Source organism: Mesoplodon densirostris, chromosome 17, assembly GCF_025265405.1.
Source record: "Mesoplodon densirostris isolate mMesDen1 chromosome 17, mMesDen1 primary haplotype, whole genome shotgun sequence".
NCBI lineage: Eukaryota > Metazoa > Chordata > Mammalia > Artiodactyla > Ziphiidae > Mesoplodon > Mesoplodon densirostris.
The window spans coordinates 68,466,675-68,486,503 of NC_082677.1; the positions used below are offsets into that span (position 1 = coordinate 68,466,675).

Here is a 19,829-nt window from a genome sequence, read left to right on the forward strand (position 1 = left end):
CAAGACATGGGCACACTCAGCCCCTAAAAGAAAGAGCAACAGGCTCTAACCAGCCCTGCATTCCAGTCCTGCCCCAGCTTGGAGCTTGCTCCGAGCAGGTTACTAAATCTATAAAGTATCTCATCTCCCACACCAAATCTGTGATTTCCTGCTCATGCCTGCAAGTCACTGGCATAATCTGTAAAAGTCTTTGCACTTTTGAGACGGGGGAAGGATGTAAGATTGGTTCCAGAGCCAGGGAAATATAAGAGAGACAGTAAATTAAAATGCTTTACATCTGTTGGCTTCTAAATTTTTATGAACCAGAAAACTGTATCATTGGCCAAAAGAAGAATGCCCATCTAACTATCAATGCAATGCTGGAAATTTACTATGAGGGCATACTAAAATATAAGAATAAAATTTAGGGATTTATTTGCAAAATGCACTCTTTAAAAATACCAACTATTTATGTTTCTTTCAGCCCAATTTCAGTATTATATTCAGTCCAAAGGCTGTAGCCTTGTGGTTTGGTTCATATATCTAGAACATATTCCTCACTCAGTGCAAGATCTTCACATGTTCTTTCTGAAATTCAAACACTTATCCCAGAGTTCATTATGCCATCCTGCATACCACTATCCAGGAGCTGCTACGACTGAAGGCCAGGGTGGGAATAGGATTTATCAGCTGCTCTGTCTGATGCGTGAAGGTGGATGGGCTGGGTTTGAACCAGTTTCCCTCCTGGGTAGACAGGGGTGATGCACTCTTTCCTGGCTATGAGATCCCCATTGTAGAGCTGGCTCATTAAAAAGTGAAACCACACCAAAAGACAGATTAAAAATAAGTAGATTTGGCTTCCAAAAGAGCACCACCACCATCCTGTCACACACGGAAAGACTTTCCTCTTAGGACCTGGGTAAGAGTGTCTAGAACTCTCTTAAATGTACCTGAGCCTTAAAACTTTAAGAAAAAATTAAATTTTTTCAAATGACTCCAACAATTCTGCTATAGACTGAATGTTTACGTCCACTCCCTCAGCCCCTGCCATTCATATATTGAAGCTCTAACCCCCCCAATGTGATGGTATTAGGAGGTGGGGCCTTTAAAAGTTGATTTGGTTTAGACCAGGCTGTGAGGCGTGGGGTTCTCATGATGGGATTAGTGTCCTTATAAGAAGAGACCAGAGAGCTTTCTCTCCCTCTCTCCCCACTCTCTCTCTCTCTCTTCCCCCCAACCCATCCCATGAGCACACAGAGAGAAGACAGCCATCTGCAAGCCAGGGAGAGGGGCAACCAGACCTAACCATGGTGCATCCTGATCTCAGACTTCCAGCCTTCAGACTGGGAAGAGGTACATTTCTGTTGTCTATGCCACCCAGTCTACGATATTCTGTCATGGCTGCCTGAGCTGACTGAGACAGATTCTCAGAGCATAAGATAATTGCTTAGAATCCCATGGTTTTTTGCTTCAATCGTGAAAGATGTACAACTTGCATGGAATTGTAACAAATGCAGTGATACCAACTAAATGGCAGATGCCAAGTTCTTTCTCTACTGTGCGTGACGGCACGTTTCAGGACTTAGAAGGACAAGCCATGAATCAATGTACACGTTTGGCACATTATATTCACATACAAGCATTTCCCATACCTCTGTTATATAGTTGATGCACATTCATTAAGTATCTCATTAGCTGTATCCTGTCCCAGAATGACTTTTCGGCTCTCATGCACTCCTCAATGTCTAGTATTCCAGTTACTTAAGACTTACCTTGCCTACTAGTTCAATGTGGAAGGAAACCAAGTCTTGTTGACTCAAGGGGTTCTTTGAGTCCACAACCCTGACCCTTACTCAACAGACAAATAGTTTTAAATGCTATAATTAAGAATTGAGACATATTTAAGTCTATACAAACGTTGCTGAATATACATAGACACAGACTGTAGGTTATAGACTATAAGGGAGAATATATTAAAACTTACAGTTGTGTTTCTTAAAAACTACAGGCAGTCTGAACATAAAATATCAACTATACAACTATTTTCTCCATTTCATAAACATTGTAAAATAGAAACTGAAAAGGTGTTTTATCAGTGAGACAGACCTATCTCATTAAAGCCATTGTAGCCCAGCTCTTGCCTGCTAAGTCCCAGATCTTCGAGGTCCATGCATTTAAATCCTGGGGGGCACTGGTAGCCTTCTTCCAGCTCTGGTGAGCAGTGTGTATCTGGGATAGCTAAACTATTCCAGGTTACATTTCTGCAAACAACACAGAAAAGGATTAGACAATTTCAACAAGTGTAAGTGTTGATTAAAATGCATAATGTAATCATTCTTCATTAATAACTGCTGTATATGGGCACAGATTTAAGATTCCTGATTCATGAATGGTATTCATAACATTAATGCCATGAACATTCTCAAACGATCCCTGATTCATCCACACAGAAGCTCTTTATAAGAAGGTTATTGCCATGATGGTTTTTGTCACTGAAGACCAAGACTCAGAAAAAGCGAAGGAAGGAATTTTTCTGTAGGTTTGCAAGGAATGTTAACTTGTCTGGGAATTCCTTGTTATTCACAAATCCTTCTCCTACTATGGGCACAAATGTTACTTCTCCACTTCTAAGCAACAGTAAATGATGATAGTCATTTTCCATATGGTACAAAAGTACTGTAAGTCTCATAAATGATACTTGGCTTTCTTCTGGGTTGTCAGATGTTCAGTTTAGAAAGAAAACCAGATAACTAAAGTGAGACTGAAGGAATTAAAGATATCACATTGGAAAGAGAGAGATTATGGGCTGATTTAGTGATAGCTCCAGGAGTATTACAGGTTTTTATTTATTTTTTAGGTAGTTGGTGATGTAATTACTTTTCATCTTTCTGGAGGACACACTGGACATTAAGTTGATGTGGAAGGATTTAGACATGTAATGGCTTTCTTGGTAGTGAATACAGGTAACCACTGGAAAGGTGATTGTGGAATCTCATTCTGGGACCTTAAAATGGGCCCCAAATAGCTGCTACCTGAGACGACTGACATAGCTTGTGTAGGGGCCAAAGTTTAAGCTAGATGATTTCACAAACCTTACAAACCCATGACTTTATTATAGTCATTTCCCACGACATCAATGTTTCCAGGCATTTCCTAAATGGGGATCAACCTTAGGACTGTCTCAGTCTCCTCTGCTTAAGGCCAAATTGAGGCAGATGTGTTGGGTCACATTTCTTTTTTTAATATCTTCTTATATTCAATTGGCCACTTCCTTCCCCTTACAGAGCATGTTTTCTCTAGAGTATGATGCCTAACTCCCCACGCTCCCCTAGCTGCTTGAGGCCGCCATGCTCGTGTGCACACACACACAATCTCCTACAGAGATATACACAATTGTACACAGTCCTACGCACACACATGCACACAATCCCTGGTAATACACTGCCCAGTTCCATCTCAGTCAAAACAAACCTCTATGTTTACCCCTTCAGGATTCTGCTCTTTCTTAGTAGCAGGCGAGCTAATTTGTCGATATATCTCAGGGAATGTTTAAATAATTGTCATATTTTAAGCTGGTCCTTTGGACCCCACATGCAAAAGGAAAGGCTCTGCTGTGGAAATCACCACTTGGTTGTGTCAGAAAGATATGATTATAGGCACACACATCACTTATTTCCCCTCCTTTTACATTCTTATATGTAGGCCCAATGATGCGTCTTCGCTTAAGTCTAGCCTGTCTCTATGTTTCTGAGTTTGTACCCACACATCAGGACAAAGCGGTAAGGGGACTGGGCTTCAGAGTTTCAGAGGAAGGCTTTCTGGGTTGGTTCCAAGCTCTGCCATTGACTGGCTGTGTGACTTGAATAATTTTAAATGTTTCTAAGCTCAGTTTCCTCATCTGTGAAACAGGGAGAGAAGCTTGTGTGAGCTTTAAGTAAAATAAACCAAGTAATGCATTCATCACAGCACCTAGCGTGTTTCAAGTACTCAATAAATGCTTACTATAAATGATTATTAGTCATTACAATAATAAAATGTGACATAAATCCTGGCATGTGAAAACACAACAATAAAGGATTCTCAAAAGAATAGAAGGCATTTTGGTACGTGATCCTGAAAACATTTTGTTCACAGAATTGTGCAGCTGAAAGAAACTTTATAGATGACCTAGTTCTTAATCCGTAAGTGAGGAAGGTAAGGTGAAATGCTGGAAGGAAAAGTGTACTAGCCCATCAAAATCAGTAATTTTTTTTTTACTTCCAATACTTGAAAAAGACAATAGCAGCAAATATCTGACAAAAACACTCTGTCTACACAAAAAAGTTTCAAAAAACATCATCTTTCAGTTATTTGGATAGCTGGACTCTGGCGCCAGTCTGTTGGGTGTGAATTCCGGCTCAGCCCTTACTACATGTGTGACTTTGCCAATTTGTGCCTCAGTTTCCTCATCTCTATGATGGTGGGAAAATACTTCCTTCAAGGAGCTGTGGGGAAAATGTTACATCTATAAAATACTTAAAACAGGCACTTGGTAGACAATAAGTGCTAGGTGTGACCTACTGTGATTTATAGTTTGAAGTTTGTACGTTCCCTAGATTGAACCCCTAGATGGATGGTCTGCATCTTTGAGATGCATGTGCACAACAAATTTAAAAGAGATATATATGCAGTAATACAAACATATTGCATATCACTATTTTACAGATTCAGATGAGACTGAAGCTCCTGGAATATAACATCAACATAGAGATAGAAACCAGGTGTAATATGGTTTTAATTTTCTCTACGACATATATTATGAAGACTTTATGTATACGGATGTGGATCTGTATGTGAAATAGGTTTATGAATGTGGGATTATAATATCGCAGAGGTTGGTTAAATGGCGGCACAAGCATGGGCTGGGAGTTCGAATCCCAGCTCTCTCGTTTACCAGGTGGACACATTATTTAACCTCTTTGAGGCTGTGTCTCCATCTGCAAAGTGGGGGAAATAATCCTTTCAGATTGTTCCAAAAAGTAGTTACAAGCAAAATATCTGAAACATAATAGGTGCTCCACAATCATTGCTATTAATTTATTTAGAAATCTACATATATCATCAGAGTACTTTCATTTCTTAAATATTAAAGAAAATGTTTCCAATATCCAAACTTGTTCTTATATCTCCCACTTGGCAGATATCTCAGCCTGAACCCTGTAAGTTAAATAGAGTAGTCTTTTTTCATCTTTCAAAAGAAGTTTAAATATAAATCAAGAAGACTTCACAGACCTTTGCATGAATTTGAGGCACTTATAATTTTACATACTCTACAAAATCCTCTCTTGATAAGTCCATGGAAATTAAAAATTAATATTCTAAGTCCCATGTTTCTATTTTTAATTCTTCTGACCTCTCCATTTTAAAAAAACCTCGTTATGTTGTGAACAGAATTTATAAGATAATCATCCATTTATTTTATAAGTACCCTAAAGGGAAAACTTAAAAAATGTTTATTTGGACCAGCAATAGAAAACTGCCCCAAATCCAGCTTTATATTGTCTCTGGTCTACGTCTTAGTGATATTTTATAAAATACCACCAAGTCGTAAAAACTGCCTTTGGGTGGGGTAACCATAAAATGTACTGTCCGTACTGAGGCTCTCCTGAGATCACAAAGGAAGTTATTAGTAATTACTCTGCAGCAACAGGGATACACCAGGATTGTCCTGGGTGCCTGTGACGTGTGGTCCCCGACCTCTGGGTCTTAAAGCTGATGGTCCAGTCATTACAAATATTCACCTGGACTCGTGGTTGAATCCTCTCTCCACATAGTAAACTTTTATGAACTTAACATTTACATTTCCTTACCTTAAAGCTTTTCTAATTATCTCAGTCTTGGGGATGAGATGTCATTATTTGATACTAAGCTATGAATACATTTCTCTCCTTTCTCAGGAATGATAATCAGGTGTCAGGTAAATCTTCACCTTTTCTATTTCACCTACCAGCTCCTTTTTACATGTTCCTCTTTTGCTTCAGGGAGAATTCTGCCAGCACGTTTGGCATTTTGCAACACCTGTTTCTGCCACAGGCCACTGCCCTCCTCAGCTCTCTTTAGGATATGAACTGCCTTGCTTAGTCAAATCCCATCACTTCTTCCATAATTGCCTTAGGTCACAATTCATTACCAGAGAAGAAGCTAAAGCTTTACTAGTAATGCTACAGAGGACACAGCTGAGATGCCCCTCTATCTGCTTTATAAGAAATCAGCTCCATTCAAAAGCAAAATTCCATGTATTGAATTCCTCCCTTATTTATCCTGTTTGCTTCACAGATTAACATAATCAGTTCTGGAGGTCAGCCGTGAAACCTAGGACATACAGGTTTCTGAACAGGCGCATCTCTGCCTGAAAGCTCTCCCGTTATTAGGCTACAGTGCATGCAAATTAAGCAGAGGTTGGAACAATTGTTAAAGGACAATGACGAAGAGAAATGAGGTCATGACAGCAACTGGCAACACTTATCTCTGGAAACACAACCATCACACCAAAGCTTAATATCCGACTCAGGGATGTTTATGAGAAATTCCTAGATAAGAAGCAACAAAAGGAAAGAAAAACGTTGGGAACTTCTTTTAAATTGGGATTTTTATATGTTTCATTCTGACTTTGGACACTGTTTGAGTCTCTAAAAAGAAAGCAAATTAATGTCTGGGCTGGAACTAATGGTAAAACTGTATTGACAGTTTCTCTGCGAATGAGCAAGACTTTAAAACTCAGTTAACACTGAACTGAAAATATTTTTTAAAATGGTGGAAATGACTGGTCCTTGAAATAAGTCATCAAACTTATGAAAATTGTTTTCATCAGTAACACTGCTCATAAAACCATGTGGCCAATTATGTATTTTCTTCTCAAATAGTAAAATAAGAATCACATAAAGAGAAGGCAAAATCCATTTGTGTGTACATAGCCATTGGGCAGATTTTACAAATATAAGAAAGAGAAAATTCAGACATCTCCCTATAACTGCTATGTCTCGAGTAACTGAAAAGTCTGCCAACACGTATGAAATTCTTCCCAGTGCACTCCTTGTTTTTAGGATAACGTAATGAGCTGGAGCTAACAGAATATGAGAGGTCTTTTAACATTTTTTTCAGACACTCATTTTTGAGAACAGAGTACAGCATGGAGCTGGCTAAGAGGACTTAACTGAATGATTCAAAGGCCATGAGTTCAGATGATACTCATACCTGTCTGCCCTATTTGTATTATATTTTCTGTGTCAAAGTTAAGTTTGCAGCATGATGCCTGATCTCCTAGCTGGGTTAACAAGTTTGAGAATTCTTGCCTTTCAACTTGGTTTTTAATAAAATGGGAACTTTAAACCAGCCTCCTAAACTCACTGCGGTTAGAACACAGCTGCTTCCTTACCCAGAAGCTTTCTCTTTTCTTCACTTCTACGTCTATTGTCTCTGCCCACACGATATTTTTCCACCCTCGTGTTCATTCATGGAACAATCTAGACATATTCTACAGCCCACATACATTTCAAAAAAAAAAAAAAAAACTACCTACAGGTTTCCTTCCATGCATTTCTTCCCTCACCCACACAAGTCAACTCCCTTACTCACCACTTCCTTCAGCTTTCCTATCCTGTGTTTGTACTAATTCACTGCTTTCCTCTGCTTTTAACATTGCTTTTCTATTTTTTAACAATTTCTCCTTTGTCACTTTTAGCAACTTGCTTTTCTTCCTCTGTTCTTTTTTTATTTCCTCTTCTTTATCAATTTGTCATAAAGTTGTTATTATCTGTCTAAATATAACACATTATTAACCATGCCGTCAATAAATAGTTACTAAGTACTTACTCTGTGCTAGGATACTAGGTACTGACCACAGGGAAATGAATCTTATCGACCCTTTCCCACATGTGTCCTTAAGGGCCTCACAGTGTAATGAGGAAAATAGGGGAAAAAATAGCTGATTTTTTTATAGTGAGTGCCAGAATGCTAATTCTAGCAAGATGGACTACATTAAATTTAGCTTCTTCCACTACAAACAGCTAGATCTGTTGGATAAACACTAACATTTAAAAATGCATATCTGGGCTTATAAGAAAGAAAAATACATTCCAAAATGGCCACATGTAAGAGGAAACTAAAAACTAGAGGAAGGGAGATACATGAGTTGACTAAATGGTGGTCTCAATGGGGACTAAGTACCCAGTAGCCATGAGCTTGGGTTTCAATGCCTACAAGAAGCAGAAGACAGGGTCCTAAGCCCATGTGAATCTGGGAGCGGGAAATGGGACCCCCATGCATACAGACATATTATAATTTAAACGAGCTCCAGAGTGTGATATTGGTGAAGGGATCGTCAAACAGGTCAGTCAGGCACAATAGAGATTATAGTTACAGACCCAAATATAGACAGGGAATTAGTAAATGAGAAACGTAGAGTTAAATTCTGTGAGTAACGACACACAATAAATAGTGCGGGGAAAACTGCCTTACCATATGATGAGAATCAGTTGTAGTAAGGTGACATACTTAAAAAGAACAGCTTGATAAATTCTGACATATGCACAGAACCACACTCAAGAAAATGAACATACTGACTAATTCCAAAGGTTTCCTAGTGCCCCTTGGTCATCTCTTTCTCCTACCCTAACCCTTATTCCCAGGCAACCAATGATTTCCTTTATATCATCATAGGCAAGCTTGCATTTTCTAGAATTTTATATACATGGAATCACAGAATATGTACTCTTTGTCATCTAGCTTCATTTACTCAATGTAATTATCTTGAGACTCAAGATGTTATGTATATCAATATCTTATACTTTTTTTATGGCTAAATAGTAGTCATTACATGGATATACCACAATTTGTTAATCCATTTACCTGTTGATGGAAATTTGGGGTGTTACCAAAGTGGGCTATTACAAATAAAGCCTTTGTATGTATAAGCATACATAAGTCTATGTATAAGTCTTTGTATGGACGTAAGTTTTCATTTCTCTTGGTTAAGCCCCAGGAATAAATGAATGGGATATATGGTAGATGTCTGTTTAATTTTTAAGAAACTGCCCGACTGTTTTTCAAAGTAGTTATACCATTTTCCATTCCCATCTTATTTAAATAAGATATGAAAATATCCTGACGGTATTATGTTCCCACGCTGAGGAAACTTTCTAAATGTACACTTTGAATTCGCTGAATCTACTTTCCCACAGGGTTACATTTTTCAGTCTGGCTTGTCTTGAGTATTTGTCTTAAACATTTGCACAAAACAATTTTGAAGCAGAGAATACAGAACATAGAGAGCACATAAATACTTAAAAAAAAATTGAGACACAGAGGTTTTTCTCATGAGAACTGCAGAAAAGTCCTTATGAATCACCTAGATAAAAGTGGGAAGCAGCAGCACAGCACAGGGAGATCAACTCGGTGCTTTGTGATGACCTAGAGGGGTGGGATAGGGAGGGTGGGAGGGAGGCTCAAGAGGGAGGGGATATGGGGACATGTGTATGCATATGGCTGATTCACTTTGGTGTACAACAGAAACTAACACAGTATTGTGAAGCAATTATACTCCAATAAAGATCTATTTTTTTAAAAATGCAGTTAGTAGATAAACTTACCCTGGTTTCGTGTCATTTACTACACAGTGATAGGTAAATGTCCCAAACATCTGAACTCCTAAAATTCCATAAAGAAGTAGAAAGAAAATGAGGAAAATGGAAACACTCCATATTTGTTCTCCTGATCGCCTAGGGGAAAAAAATAGGTAAAGTAGGTAAAACTTACCCCCCAAAATCATAAACCTATCCCCTTAACTTACGTAAAAGCAGTGCTTACTTCAAAATATTTGTAATTCTGGTCCTTGGTAGTTCAAATCGGAAATAAATCCGGAAGGCCCGGATCATAATTAGTGGCCGTGGGATCCGTAACATGCCCCAAGGGGACATCTGATCAACTATATCAGTGATTTCAAATACCTGCAAATTCAGAGGTGAACAAACAATTCAGACTTTCGCTTAGCAATGCTTGTAGTCGGGACTATACAGACAGCATCAGAGGTTCATCCTGTGCCCTGCATTATCTTCCACTGAAATCAACTTTCTTTGGAGTACATTTTGAAGCTATAGCTTTCTTAAGAGAAACAAATACATAAACTAATGAAAGTGTCATTAATCTTGTTCATTTCCTGTATAATCCATCAAGGCACAGTTTTTATTACAAAAATAAGTGCCAACGTAGAATACAGAATAAGTATGCTAAGCCTTCCTCACTCATAATGGTCTTTGGTGGAACTTTTTGAGTATCTAGAACACAAGGTAATGGCGAAAGGGTTAAAAATACTATGAAAAAGATGAAAAAGAATTCCATTTACCAGTAGAGGCAAGATGATAATTAGGAAATGTTTGTCAATGATACAATAGTTATTAAATGGAAAAGAACACATTTAAAATGCAGGATGAAATTAATTATTGGAGAGGTGAGCTTTATAAAAATAAGGACAGGGCTTCCCTGGTGGCGCAGTGGTTGAGAGTCCGCCTGCTGATGCAGGGGACACAGGTTCGTGCCCCGGTCCGGGAAGATCCCACGTGTCGCGAAGCGGCTGGGCCTGTGAGCCATGACCGCTGAGCCTGCGTGTCTGGAGCCTGTGCTCCTCAACGGGAGAGGCCACAACAGTGAGAGGCCCACGTACCGCAAAACAAACAAACAAAAAAAGGACAGCTTATCAATAAGCACCATGATGAGTTTGCAGGATGGACTACGAATTTATTTTATTCTGATTTTTTTAAAATGAAGAATACAGTAACTTCAGTTGAATTAAATGCAAAATCAAGCCTGAATGAATGCGTGGGAATGAATTCTACTGGTTTTCAATAAAATCCGTCCTTCAGGACTTTTTAATCTATGCTCCTCATTTCTCATAGTAAGGCGTTTTCTATTAGCAATACAGCATATGTTAGCCAGTATTTATCCCAATGTATTTATATTATTTTAGCTATTTTTAGTGAGAATTCAGTCACATAAAGGACTGGAATTTTAATTTTTAAATTCAAATTTTTATCCTACAAATAGAGAAACCTCACTCCATGTTCTTTCCTTTATTTCAGTGAATATATTTCTAACATCTGCTTAATAAGAAATAATCTCATATGGTACTAATTTTTATTTCTGATTGAGAAATAATTCAAAAATATGACTGACAATGATTAAAATGTTAGGCTTTTTAAAACCAATAAACATTTAAAAAATAATGTTTTGGGAAATTACACAATCACATGGTCTTTGGTGGAACTTTTTGAGTATCTAGAACATAAAGTAATGGCGAAAGGGTTAAAAATACTATGAAAAAGATGAAAAAGAATTCCATTTACCAGTAGAGGCAAGATGATAATTAGGAAATGTTTGTCAATCATACAATAGTTATTAAGTGGAAAAGAACACATTTAATATGCAGGATGAAATATATATATATACTCTTTAACACATCTATTTAGATTTTCAACGTAAAATAATGCCCATTTTGGAAAGTACCCCCTTGTAATTTAAAAGTGTTTAATTACCTGTAACACCAATGAAACCCAAAGGCAAAAGACCATAAATCCATCAAAAACACACCAGCGATCTTTCACATAGGAACTATCCCCCTAAAAATAAATTTCACATGGTGTTATCAGACAAAATGAATAATTTCAAAAAACATCTGTGGAGGGAATAATCAAGTGTTAATTCAGTATAAGCTATCTACAATTTTTGTATCATAATTGAACAGACTTTCCAAAGGAACACTTTTAGCATTTTAAATGGTATTATATACGAGGAAAATAATTTATAAAACACAAGTAACTGCAGAACTTTGCATGTAAAATTTTAAATTCATGCAAAGGTAAAACATCACTATTTTTTCTCTTAGCCACACAGAGTCTACCACATAAGGAACCAGGGGCCATCCTACTTAATAGGCTGCTTAGGTCCTAAAACCTACTCTTCCTATGAGAACCCAGGTTAGTCCTTCACTGACCATTGAGCACACAGTGGCCAGTGAAGGACTTTAAATCTCTGGGAACAACCATCATTAGTGGAAAATTAACCAGGAATTCATGTTGAACTGAATTAAAAGTGAAGATGAAGAAACTTGCCTTCATTTTAAAAATAAACATATATCGACTTAACTTTAATTGGGATTTTAAATGTAAAAGAAAGATAAGGAAGACATACTACTTTCATTTTTTACTTGTGAGTCTACTCTGACATTAGAATGCATTATTTTATAAAATTTTTTAAAATTTTAACTTTTTAAAAATGTAAATATACAGTATATTATGTTGATAAGTGTTACACAGAAAAATTAAAGTATATATTTTCAAATTGACCTTTATTAAACAAATGTGTTCTTTACTTGTATGTTGAGCAAAAAGTGAGAGAAAAATATCACTTGATCTTTATTTGAAGAACTAGGCATAATTGTGATTGCTTAAAAAATGTAAAGAATTCCAAAAATGAAATTTTATGGGGCTCAGCAGAGTACTATTTTAAAATAGTAACAATTAAAAGTAAATATTAGGCAAGAAAGAGAATAATTACAGATCACTGGGTACACAGGCACCCAAATAGAATGAGCTTATACAATATTTTTTCCCAAACACTATTACTATTTTATTCCTATTTTGCATTAAAAAATGTTGCATGTAGTATTACCACAATTAACCTCTATTGCTGCTCATAATTTGCTTTAGTAACGAATTATGTTCAATTAGATACAGGGTAAGAGCTTCTTATTATATTGAGGTTTATTTAAAATATAAAAAGTGAGGATAAATAGTGGTATTTCCCTGGGAGGGGAACAGAATGGCAAGAGCCAAAGGCAGAAGAGACATAATTTTCACAGAATATCCATACATGTGGCTTTTGACTAATGGTCATGTGTTTTGTTTTGTGCTTTTTAAAAAAATTTTTATTTATTTATATTAGTTTCTGCTTTATAACAAAGTGAATCAGTCATACATATACATCTGTTCCCATATCCCTTCCCTCTTGCATCTCCCTCCCTCCCACCCTCCCTATCCCACCCCTCCAGGCGGTCACAAAGCACCGAGCTGATCTCCCTGTGCTCTGCGGCTGCCTCCCACTATCTATCTACCTTATGTTTGGTAGTGTATATATGTCCATGCCTCTCTTTCGCTTTGTCACAGCTTACCCTTCCCCCTCCCCATATCCTCAAGTCCATTCTCAAGTAGGTCTGTCTCTTTATTCCTGTTTTACCCCTAGGTTCTTCATGACATTTTTTTTTCTTAAATTCCATATATATGTGTTAGCATACGGTATTTCTTTCTCTTTCTGACTTACTTCACTCTATATGACAGACTCTAGGTCTATCCACCTCATTACAAATAGCTCAATTTTGTTTCTTTTTATGGCTGTGTAATATTCCATTGTATATATGTGCCACATCTTCTTTATCCATTCATCCGATGATGGACACTTAGGTTGTTTCCATCTCCGGGCTATTGTGAATAGAGCTGCAATGAACATTTTGGTACATGACTCTTTTTGAATTATGGTTTTCTCAGGGTATATGCCTAGTAGTGGGATTGCTGGGTCATATGGTAGTTCTATTTGTAGTTTTTTAAGGAACCTCCATACTGTTCTCCATAGTGGCTGTACCAATTCACATTCCCACCAGCAGTGCAAGAGTGTTCCCTTTTCTCCACACCCTCTCCAGCATTTATTGTTTCTAGATTTTTTGATGATGGCCATTCTGACTGGTGTGAGATGATATCTCATTGTAGTTTTGAGTTGCATTTCTCTAATGATTAATGATGTTGAGCATTCTTTCATGTGTTTGTTGGTATATTTTTTAAAATAGATTTTCAACATTAAACTTTTTAAAAATTGAAAATTTTAGCTTTAACAAAAATCACTTTGTCAGTTGGTGCAAATAAAGTCAAATTTGAAAAATTTGGGCCTCACAAATTCACAACGTAAAGTTATCAGTAACAGAGTTGGCTGAATTTTTGTTTTTTATTTACTACATAAATTTGTCTGCTAAAGAAATTGATGTTGCAAAGCTGACCTGGAGTATAGTTTGAACTACATAAAAGGATTATTTTAAATCATTTAGGGTCCCCCCAAAAAGAAAAGCATAAAAACACATTCGAATTTCAAATGACCTCATATTACGAAAACTGGCTTAGCAAAAACTACCACTGTATAATGTAGAAAACTATTTCTGAATTATGAAGTCATTTGAGTTGCATTATTTGGAATGTTCTTCTGCTTTAGACATTCCAGAAATTCACAGTGGCATCTGGCTGTCCCCAGTAAGAACCACCACATACTAGATGGCACGTAATGGTCAACTAAAACTGGCTTCTTTTTACTTGTCTGGTATAATACGTGAAATAATCTGCTGAGCAGAAGTTTTATACTTTATGTTTTGGTTCCTGTTTCCAGGGGTCGTCCATTATTTATAAAAACCTTTAACAAGCTGTGTTGTAGTGACCTGGGATACAAAGGCCAATAACACCCAGATTTTTCCCATCTTTTCTTTTAACCTTTTGCCCTTTAGCATCCATTGTTCTTCATGCTGTTCCATCTTCCTGAAAAATTCCCCACCGTCTGTGCCAACTTTTCCCTCCAGACTTTGGTCTGACCACAACCTACTCTGATCTGCACTTTTGCTCACACATCATGCTACCACCAGCAACTCAGCTCATGTAAATAAATAAGGTTCATACTGTGCAACCTACAGAAGAGTCCTTTGTAATCCCCATCCAGTCGTTTAATGAGTTTATATTTAGTCCCTGCAGTTTGGGCTTCCTACTTAAATCTTCTCTAAACGTATTCTCTGATGTTGCATTTAAGAAAAGGTCTATTCCCCACTGTAAATGTTTGAGTTTGTTCTGAAGATTAGTAGCATCTTGAAACTTACTAGACTATTTCGGATGGCACTCCCACCACCTAGCACCATGTACGACATACAGCAGATATTAAATGACTGATGAGATAAGCACAGGAACCATGTCTTAGAGCCTCTGTAGATTACAATGCAGACAGTAAGAAGTCAATGCATATGCTTCATGAACGCATCCATGCATCTATCCAGTCACTGAAGCTACTAAAATTGTTCCTTTAAAGAAATGATTCTTTGCAGCAAAAAGAGAAAGATGGAGTACCTTTCAATGCAATACCTTAGAGTTAAGACTCTTTTCCTTCATAATCGTGAAAGATCACAGTTGAAATGATGAGGTAACGTTTGGATATTTCTTGGATTAGTGTAGTTTGAATCAGCCAAGACGATGTGCCATGCAAATAGGAATCAAGTCAAGGTTTATATAATTTTTGCATTTTAATGAAATTGTAGATATGATTGAGTTGTGAATATGAATTGAAATTGATATCATATCAACCATTATTGATAATCACCAAGGCTCCATAAGTGTAAAATACCTTTTAATAAACAGAATAGGGACTTTGAAGCCTGGCACTTTGAAATATAATTGAAGCCAGGTGGGACCCTGCCCTGTCCCCCACCTCTTGTTTGTAGAAAAGCTCTAGCCTCCTAGGCCTTCCCAGAGTTCCAAAGAGCGAGTTTAACCACAGAAGTGAGAAAATACAGAAACAAAGGAAAACAAGGCAAAATAATAGTTTAGTCATAAAACAAAGTCAAAGACTTTTAATTTCTCTTCAAGGCCTATAGATACTATTCTGAGCCCATATCCTTGAGGTGTTTTGCCGATACTAAAACCTCCATCAGGTGGAAGAAGTTAACTGCATGCTGACCACCAGCACCTAGACCCCAGACTGGTTGAAACCAGAAGGCAGTTACCTCACCACCAGCTCCATGAGCTGATCATGCACTACTTGACCCTCACCCTCACCTTGCCTTTAAAACTCCTTCCCTGAAAGCCTTCAGGGAATTTGGGTCCTTGAGCATTAGCCACCCATTCCCCTTGCTTGGTCTTGCAATAAACACTGCACTTTCCTTCAGCACCACACAGTGTCAGTAGATTGGCTTTATTGCGGAGGGTGAGCAGACGCAAGTTTGGTTCGGTAACATAATCTCATATTGCATTTTGTGTCTGACATATTCATCAAGTTGCCTCTTTTTCAATTTGTATTTTCAAAGACTCTTCACTATAACTGGTTAAATGGTGCTATGATTCGATTTGTCAGTATGTCCAAATCCTTTTAAAATCCTACTGTATTAATGTTCAAGTTACAATATTTGTAAATAATAAATTGTCCCTTTCCCCTGCTTCCAAAATATGTAACCAGAACCTAACACACACGAAGGCCCAGTGGTATCTGAGAAATTTTAATGCCTCCAATATGAAAGGAAGGTTTTAACTTGTCGGTTGCATCAACAAGAAAGGGAGAGCAGAGAGTACTTGAGTTATGGGCAGAAATCAGCAGGCTGGTGCCTGAGGAGATGAGTTATTCAAGGGCTGTCCGTCAATTTTTATAAAGATAAACACTTGGCGGCTACCCATCAATTATACAGTATAAGAGAGGAACTTAAATTGCCATGCAAGGATTTAACAAGCAGAGAAACCAAACACATTTACCTGAAGACATTTATAGGGATATAGTTTGCAGTTACAAAACAATATGCTCGGGTGTAGTTTCATAAGCACATGATTTATTGTTCTGAGTTCCCAGGGCCCATCTGTCACTGTGTCTTAGCATTATTACTTATTACTTCAACAGTGCTCAGAGGATGCATGCTACTTTTAGCCAGGTCCATTGCCAGATGAAAAATAGACAACTGAGAATTGTCTGAAGAATTCACAGTCTGCACTACATGGAACGCTTTGCAGCAACACAAACATGTGTCACCCAAATGCTTTATTTTTGCCTGTAGGGATTTGGTGAGCTAGAATGCTTCTTGGAACAAGAATTAGTGGGGGAGGCAATTAGAAACAAATTATTGGGCAGTAGGAATTAATTGGCAGATGTAGTCAAGTTTGGGGAACGTTATAAAAGATGTGAAATCCTTTAAACACATAAATTCCTCTAATGAAAATTTTGAAGGACGTTTTCTGCCGGAAGGACTTTGTGCTCCAATTTCTCTCTCCTGTCGTGCGTGGGGCGTGTGACCTCCACAGTGAGCTTCTCAAATACAAATCAGAGGGTGTCACTCTCAGATTCATATGCCCCACGCATCTTAACTGACCACAGAAGGAAGCCTCAGCTCCTCGCAGGGCTGCAAGGCCCTCCACGGTGCAGCCGGGCTGCCTTCACAGGGTCCTTTCCAGCTGCTCCCTGAGCATTCCATCTGCTACTTCTGACTACGCAGAGTGCCCCAAGGCTCCAGGGTGTTCCAAGCCTGTGTGTCTCAAAGCACTGCTTTTCTCTCTCTGTGAAACCCTTTACTACCCTCTGCCAATACCCCCGCCATAGACTACACCTCCTCACTTCAAGACATCCCTTCACATTGCTCTTTCTTCAAGACTTCTCTGACATCTTCAAGCAGATTTTTTTCACTATTTTTTGTGCCCCCTTCCCCTGTACCTGTTTCAGACCATTATTACAGCATTTTCACAAAATACTGAAGGTCTATCTCTCACTATCTGAATTCTCACTACACAAATCTTTGCTATTTACACTCGCTAAAATACTTGCCCCCAAATCACTAAGTAACTAGAAGAACCACTATAGCAAATCTGTACACGTGCCAGTGGAAACACTGAAGTTGTCTGTGAATCCTGCAAGGAGGTATGATGTGCATGCAGCTCTGCTGTTCTTGGGGGCTAAATCTTGTGCTGGCAATGTTTATCTAAATACTTAACAATTGATAAGCATTAAGTGTATCACTACCTCCTCTTCCCTCTCTTCCCATTAGCCTTTCCGGGGACGTGGACTTAAGTCTACCAAACCAAATAAAGTATATGTGTGCATCGTGTTCTATTTTAAGCATCAGGTTACACTTTTCTTAATAAGTTTTCACATTGTTTGGCAAAGAGCTGTACAGATATTTTAGCTGGAAATCAGTGCATAATAAACATACACTGTTAGTAAATTAAACAAACTAAATAGTGGATAATTTCATAAGAAAATTTACTTCATCAGACAGACCCCCAACAGACCAAGCAAGTCTAAACAGACCAATTTCCCTAGGAGAAACAGAAAGAAGAGGGAGTCCTACCAAAAAAGCACTAGAATCAGATGGTTTCACAGGGGATTTCTAACAAATTTCCAAGTTAAAATAATTTCAAGATTACTCAGATTATTTTAGAGAATATAAGTGCACACACACACATACACAGAGAAAATCTAACATCAAAACCTGACAAAGATTAGACAAAATTTAAACAAGGAAAATAATAACAAATATAATGAAATAACTGATTAAAACAGAACAAAACTGTGTCATGACCCAGCTGAGTTTTTTCTGGGAATGTAAGGATAGTTCGATTATTAGGAAATCCACGCTATTACAAGAGCTAAGGAGAAAAATCATCATTCAACAAAATGTAAAAGCTATTCAAAATACAACTCTTGAGGGCTTCCCTGGTGGCGCAGTGGTTGAGAGTCCGCCTGCCGATGCAGGGGACACGGGTTCGTGCCCCGGTCTGGGAGGACCCCACATGCCGCGGAGCGGCTGGGCCCATGAGCCATGGCTGCTGGGCCTGCGCGTCCGGAGCCTGTGCTTCGCAGCAGGAGAGGCCACAACAAAGAGAGGCCCACATGCCGCAAAAAAAAAAAAAAAAAAAAAAAAAAAAACAACAACTCTCGAAAGTTGGAATTAATGTTTATTCCCTTAACTTGATAAAATATGCATACTTCAGACACAAATCCTTCAGATTACTTAATTAGGAAACATTAGAGGTGTTCTAAATAAAGCCAGGAGCTAAGCAGAGATGCGCACTGTCTCTAAAACTATTTAAAATTTTGTAGGTATTATTAGCTGGCCCAATTAAATAAGTGGCAGCAATTAGAGGCATAAGAATTGGAAAGAAAAAGGCAAACCTGTCTTTATTTGTATACGATATGATGATATGGAAATAACAAAAGAATGAATGGAAAAACTACTATAAACAATACACGAATTTAGTAAATTTAGTAAAGTGGCAGGATATAATATTAACATACAGAAATCAACAGCCTTCATTTAAAAGAACAACAGTAAGTAAGAATACATAATAAAAGATAAGACCCCACGCCAAGAGCAAAAAATAAAAAAAATATATCAGAGCATAAATATAACAAAAAACGTGCAAAATCTACATGAGGAAAACTATAAAACAGTCCTTTAAGGTGTGGGAGCAGACTTGATAGAATGGAAAGATTGCCCATGATCTGGGACAGGAAGAAGTGTGTGTGGTACCAATAACCACAGGCAGAGCCAAAGACAATGACAAATGGGGAAAAATAACTGCAACTTACATCATAAAGGGCTAATATTCCTAACACACAAAAAGTGCCCAGAATTTGAGTGAAAAATAATGACAACTTGAAAATGGCCTTTATATACATAGAATCAGGTTCAACCTCACTCGTCAAATGGAAATGCAAATTAAAACCACACTGAGTTATCATTTGCCACCCAACAGATTGGCAAATATCCAGAAGTTTGACAACCTGTTTTGTGGTGACCACGTGGTGAAAGAGACACCTATGTACATTACTGGTCAACAGTCAAAAAGGTTCAGGGAATATGGAGTAAACAGAAACTATTAAATAGAGCCACCAGGAAGCAATTGTCCAAACCTAGACTGTAGAACATTCTGCAAGACAAAAGACTCAACTTTCCCAATGGATCAATGACATGGAAAAATTTTTTTGCGGGGCATGTGGGGCTGAGACCTAAAGGATTTAAAGAGACTTAAATGAGATTTTAAAAGATA

The 19,829-nt window shown here is 37.8% G+C and overlaps 1 protein-coding gene across 2 annotated transcripts in view; it reads right to left on the reverse strand.

Moving 5' to 3' along the window:
• NALCN (sodium leak channel, non-selective) overlaps positions 1-19,829 on the reverse strand; it is a 263,906-nt gene that overhangs the window by 222,544 nt on the left and 21,533 nt on the right. The window contains exons 4-7 of one of the 2 annotated variants that reach the window (XM_060079639.1): positions 11,544-11,627; positions 9,823-9,962; positions 9,606-9,734; positions 2,086-2,240 (exon numbers count right to left, since the gene is read on the reverse strand). In XM_060079639.1, coding sequence (XP_059935622.1) covers positions 2,086-2,240; positions 9,606-9,734; positions 9,823-9,962; positions 11,544-11,627 — 508 coding nt within the window. Of the gene's footprint in view, positions 1-2,085; positions 2,241-9,605; positions 9,735-9,822; positions 9,963-11,543; positions 11,628-19,829 lie in introns of those variants that run through there. The other variant, XM_060079640.1, reaches the window with a different exon arrangement.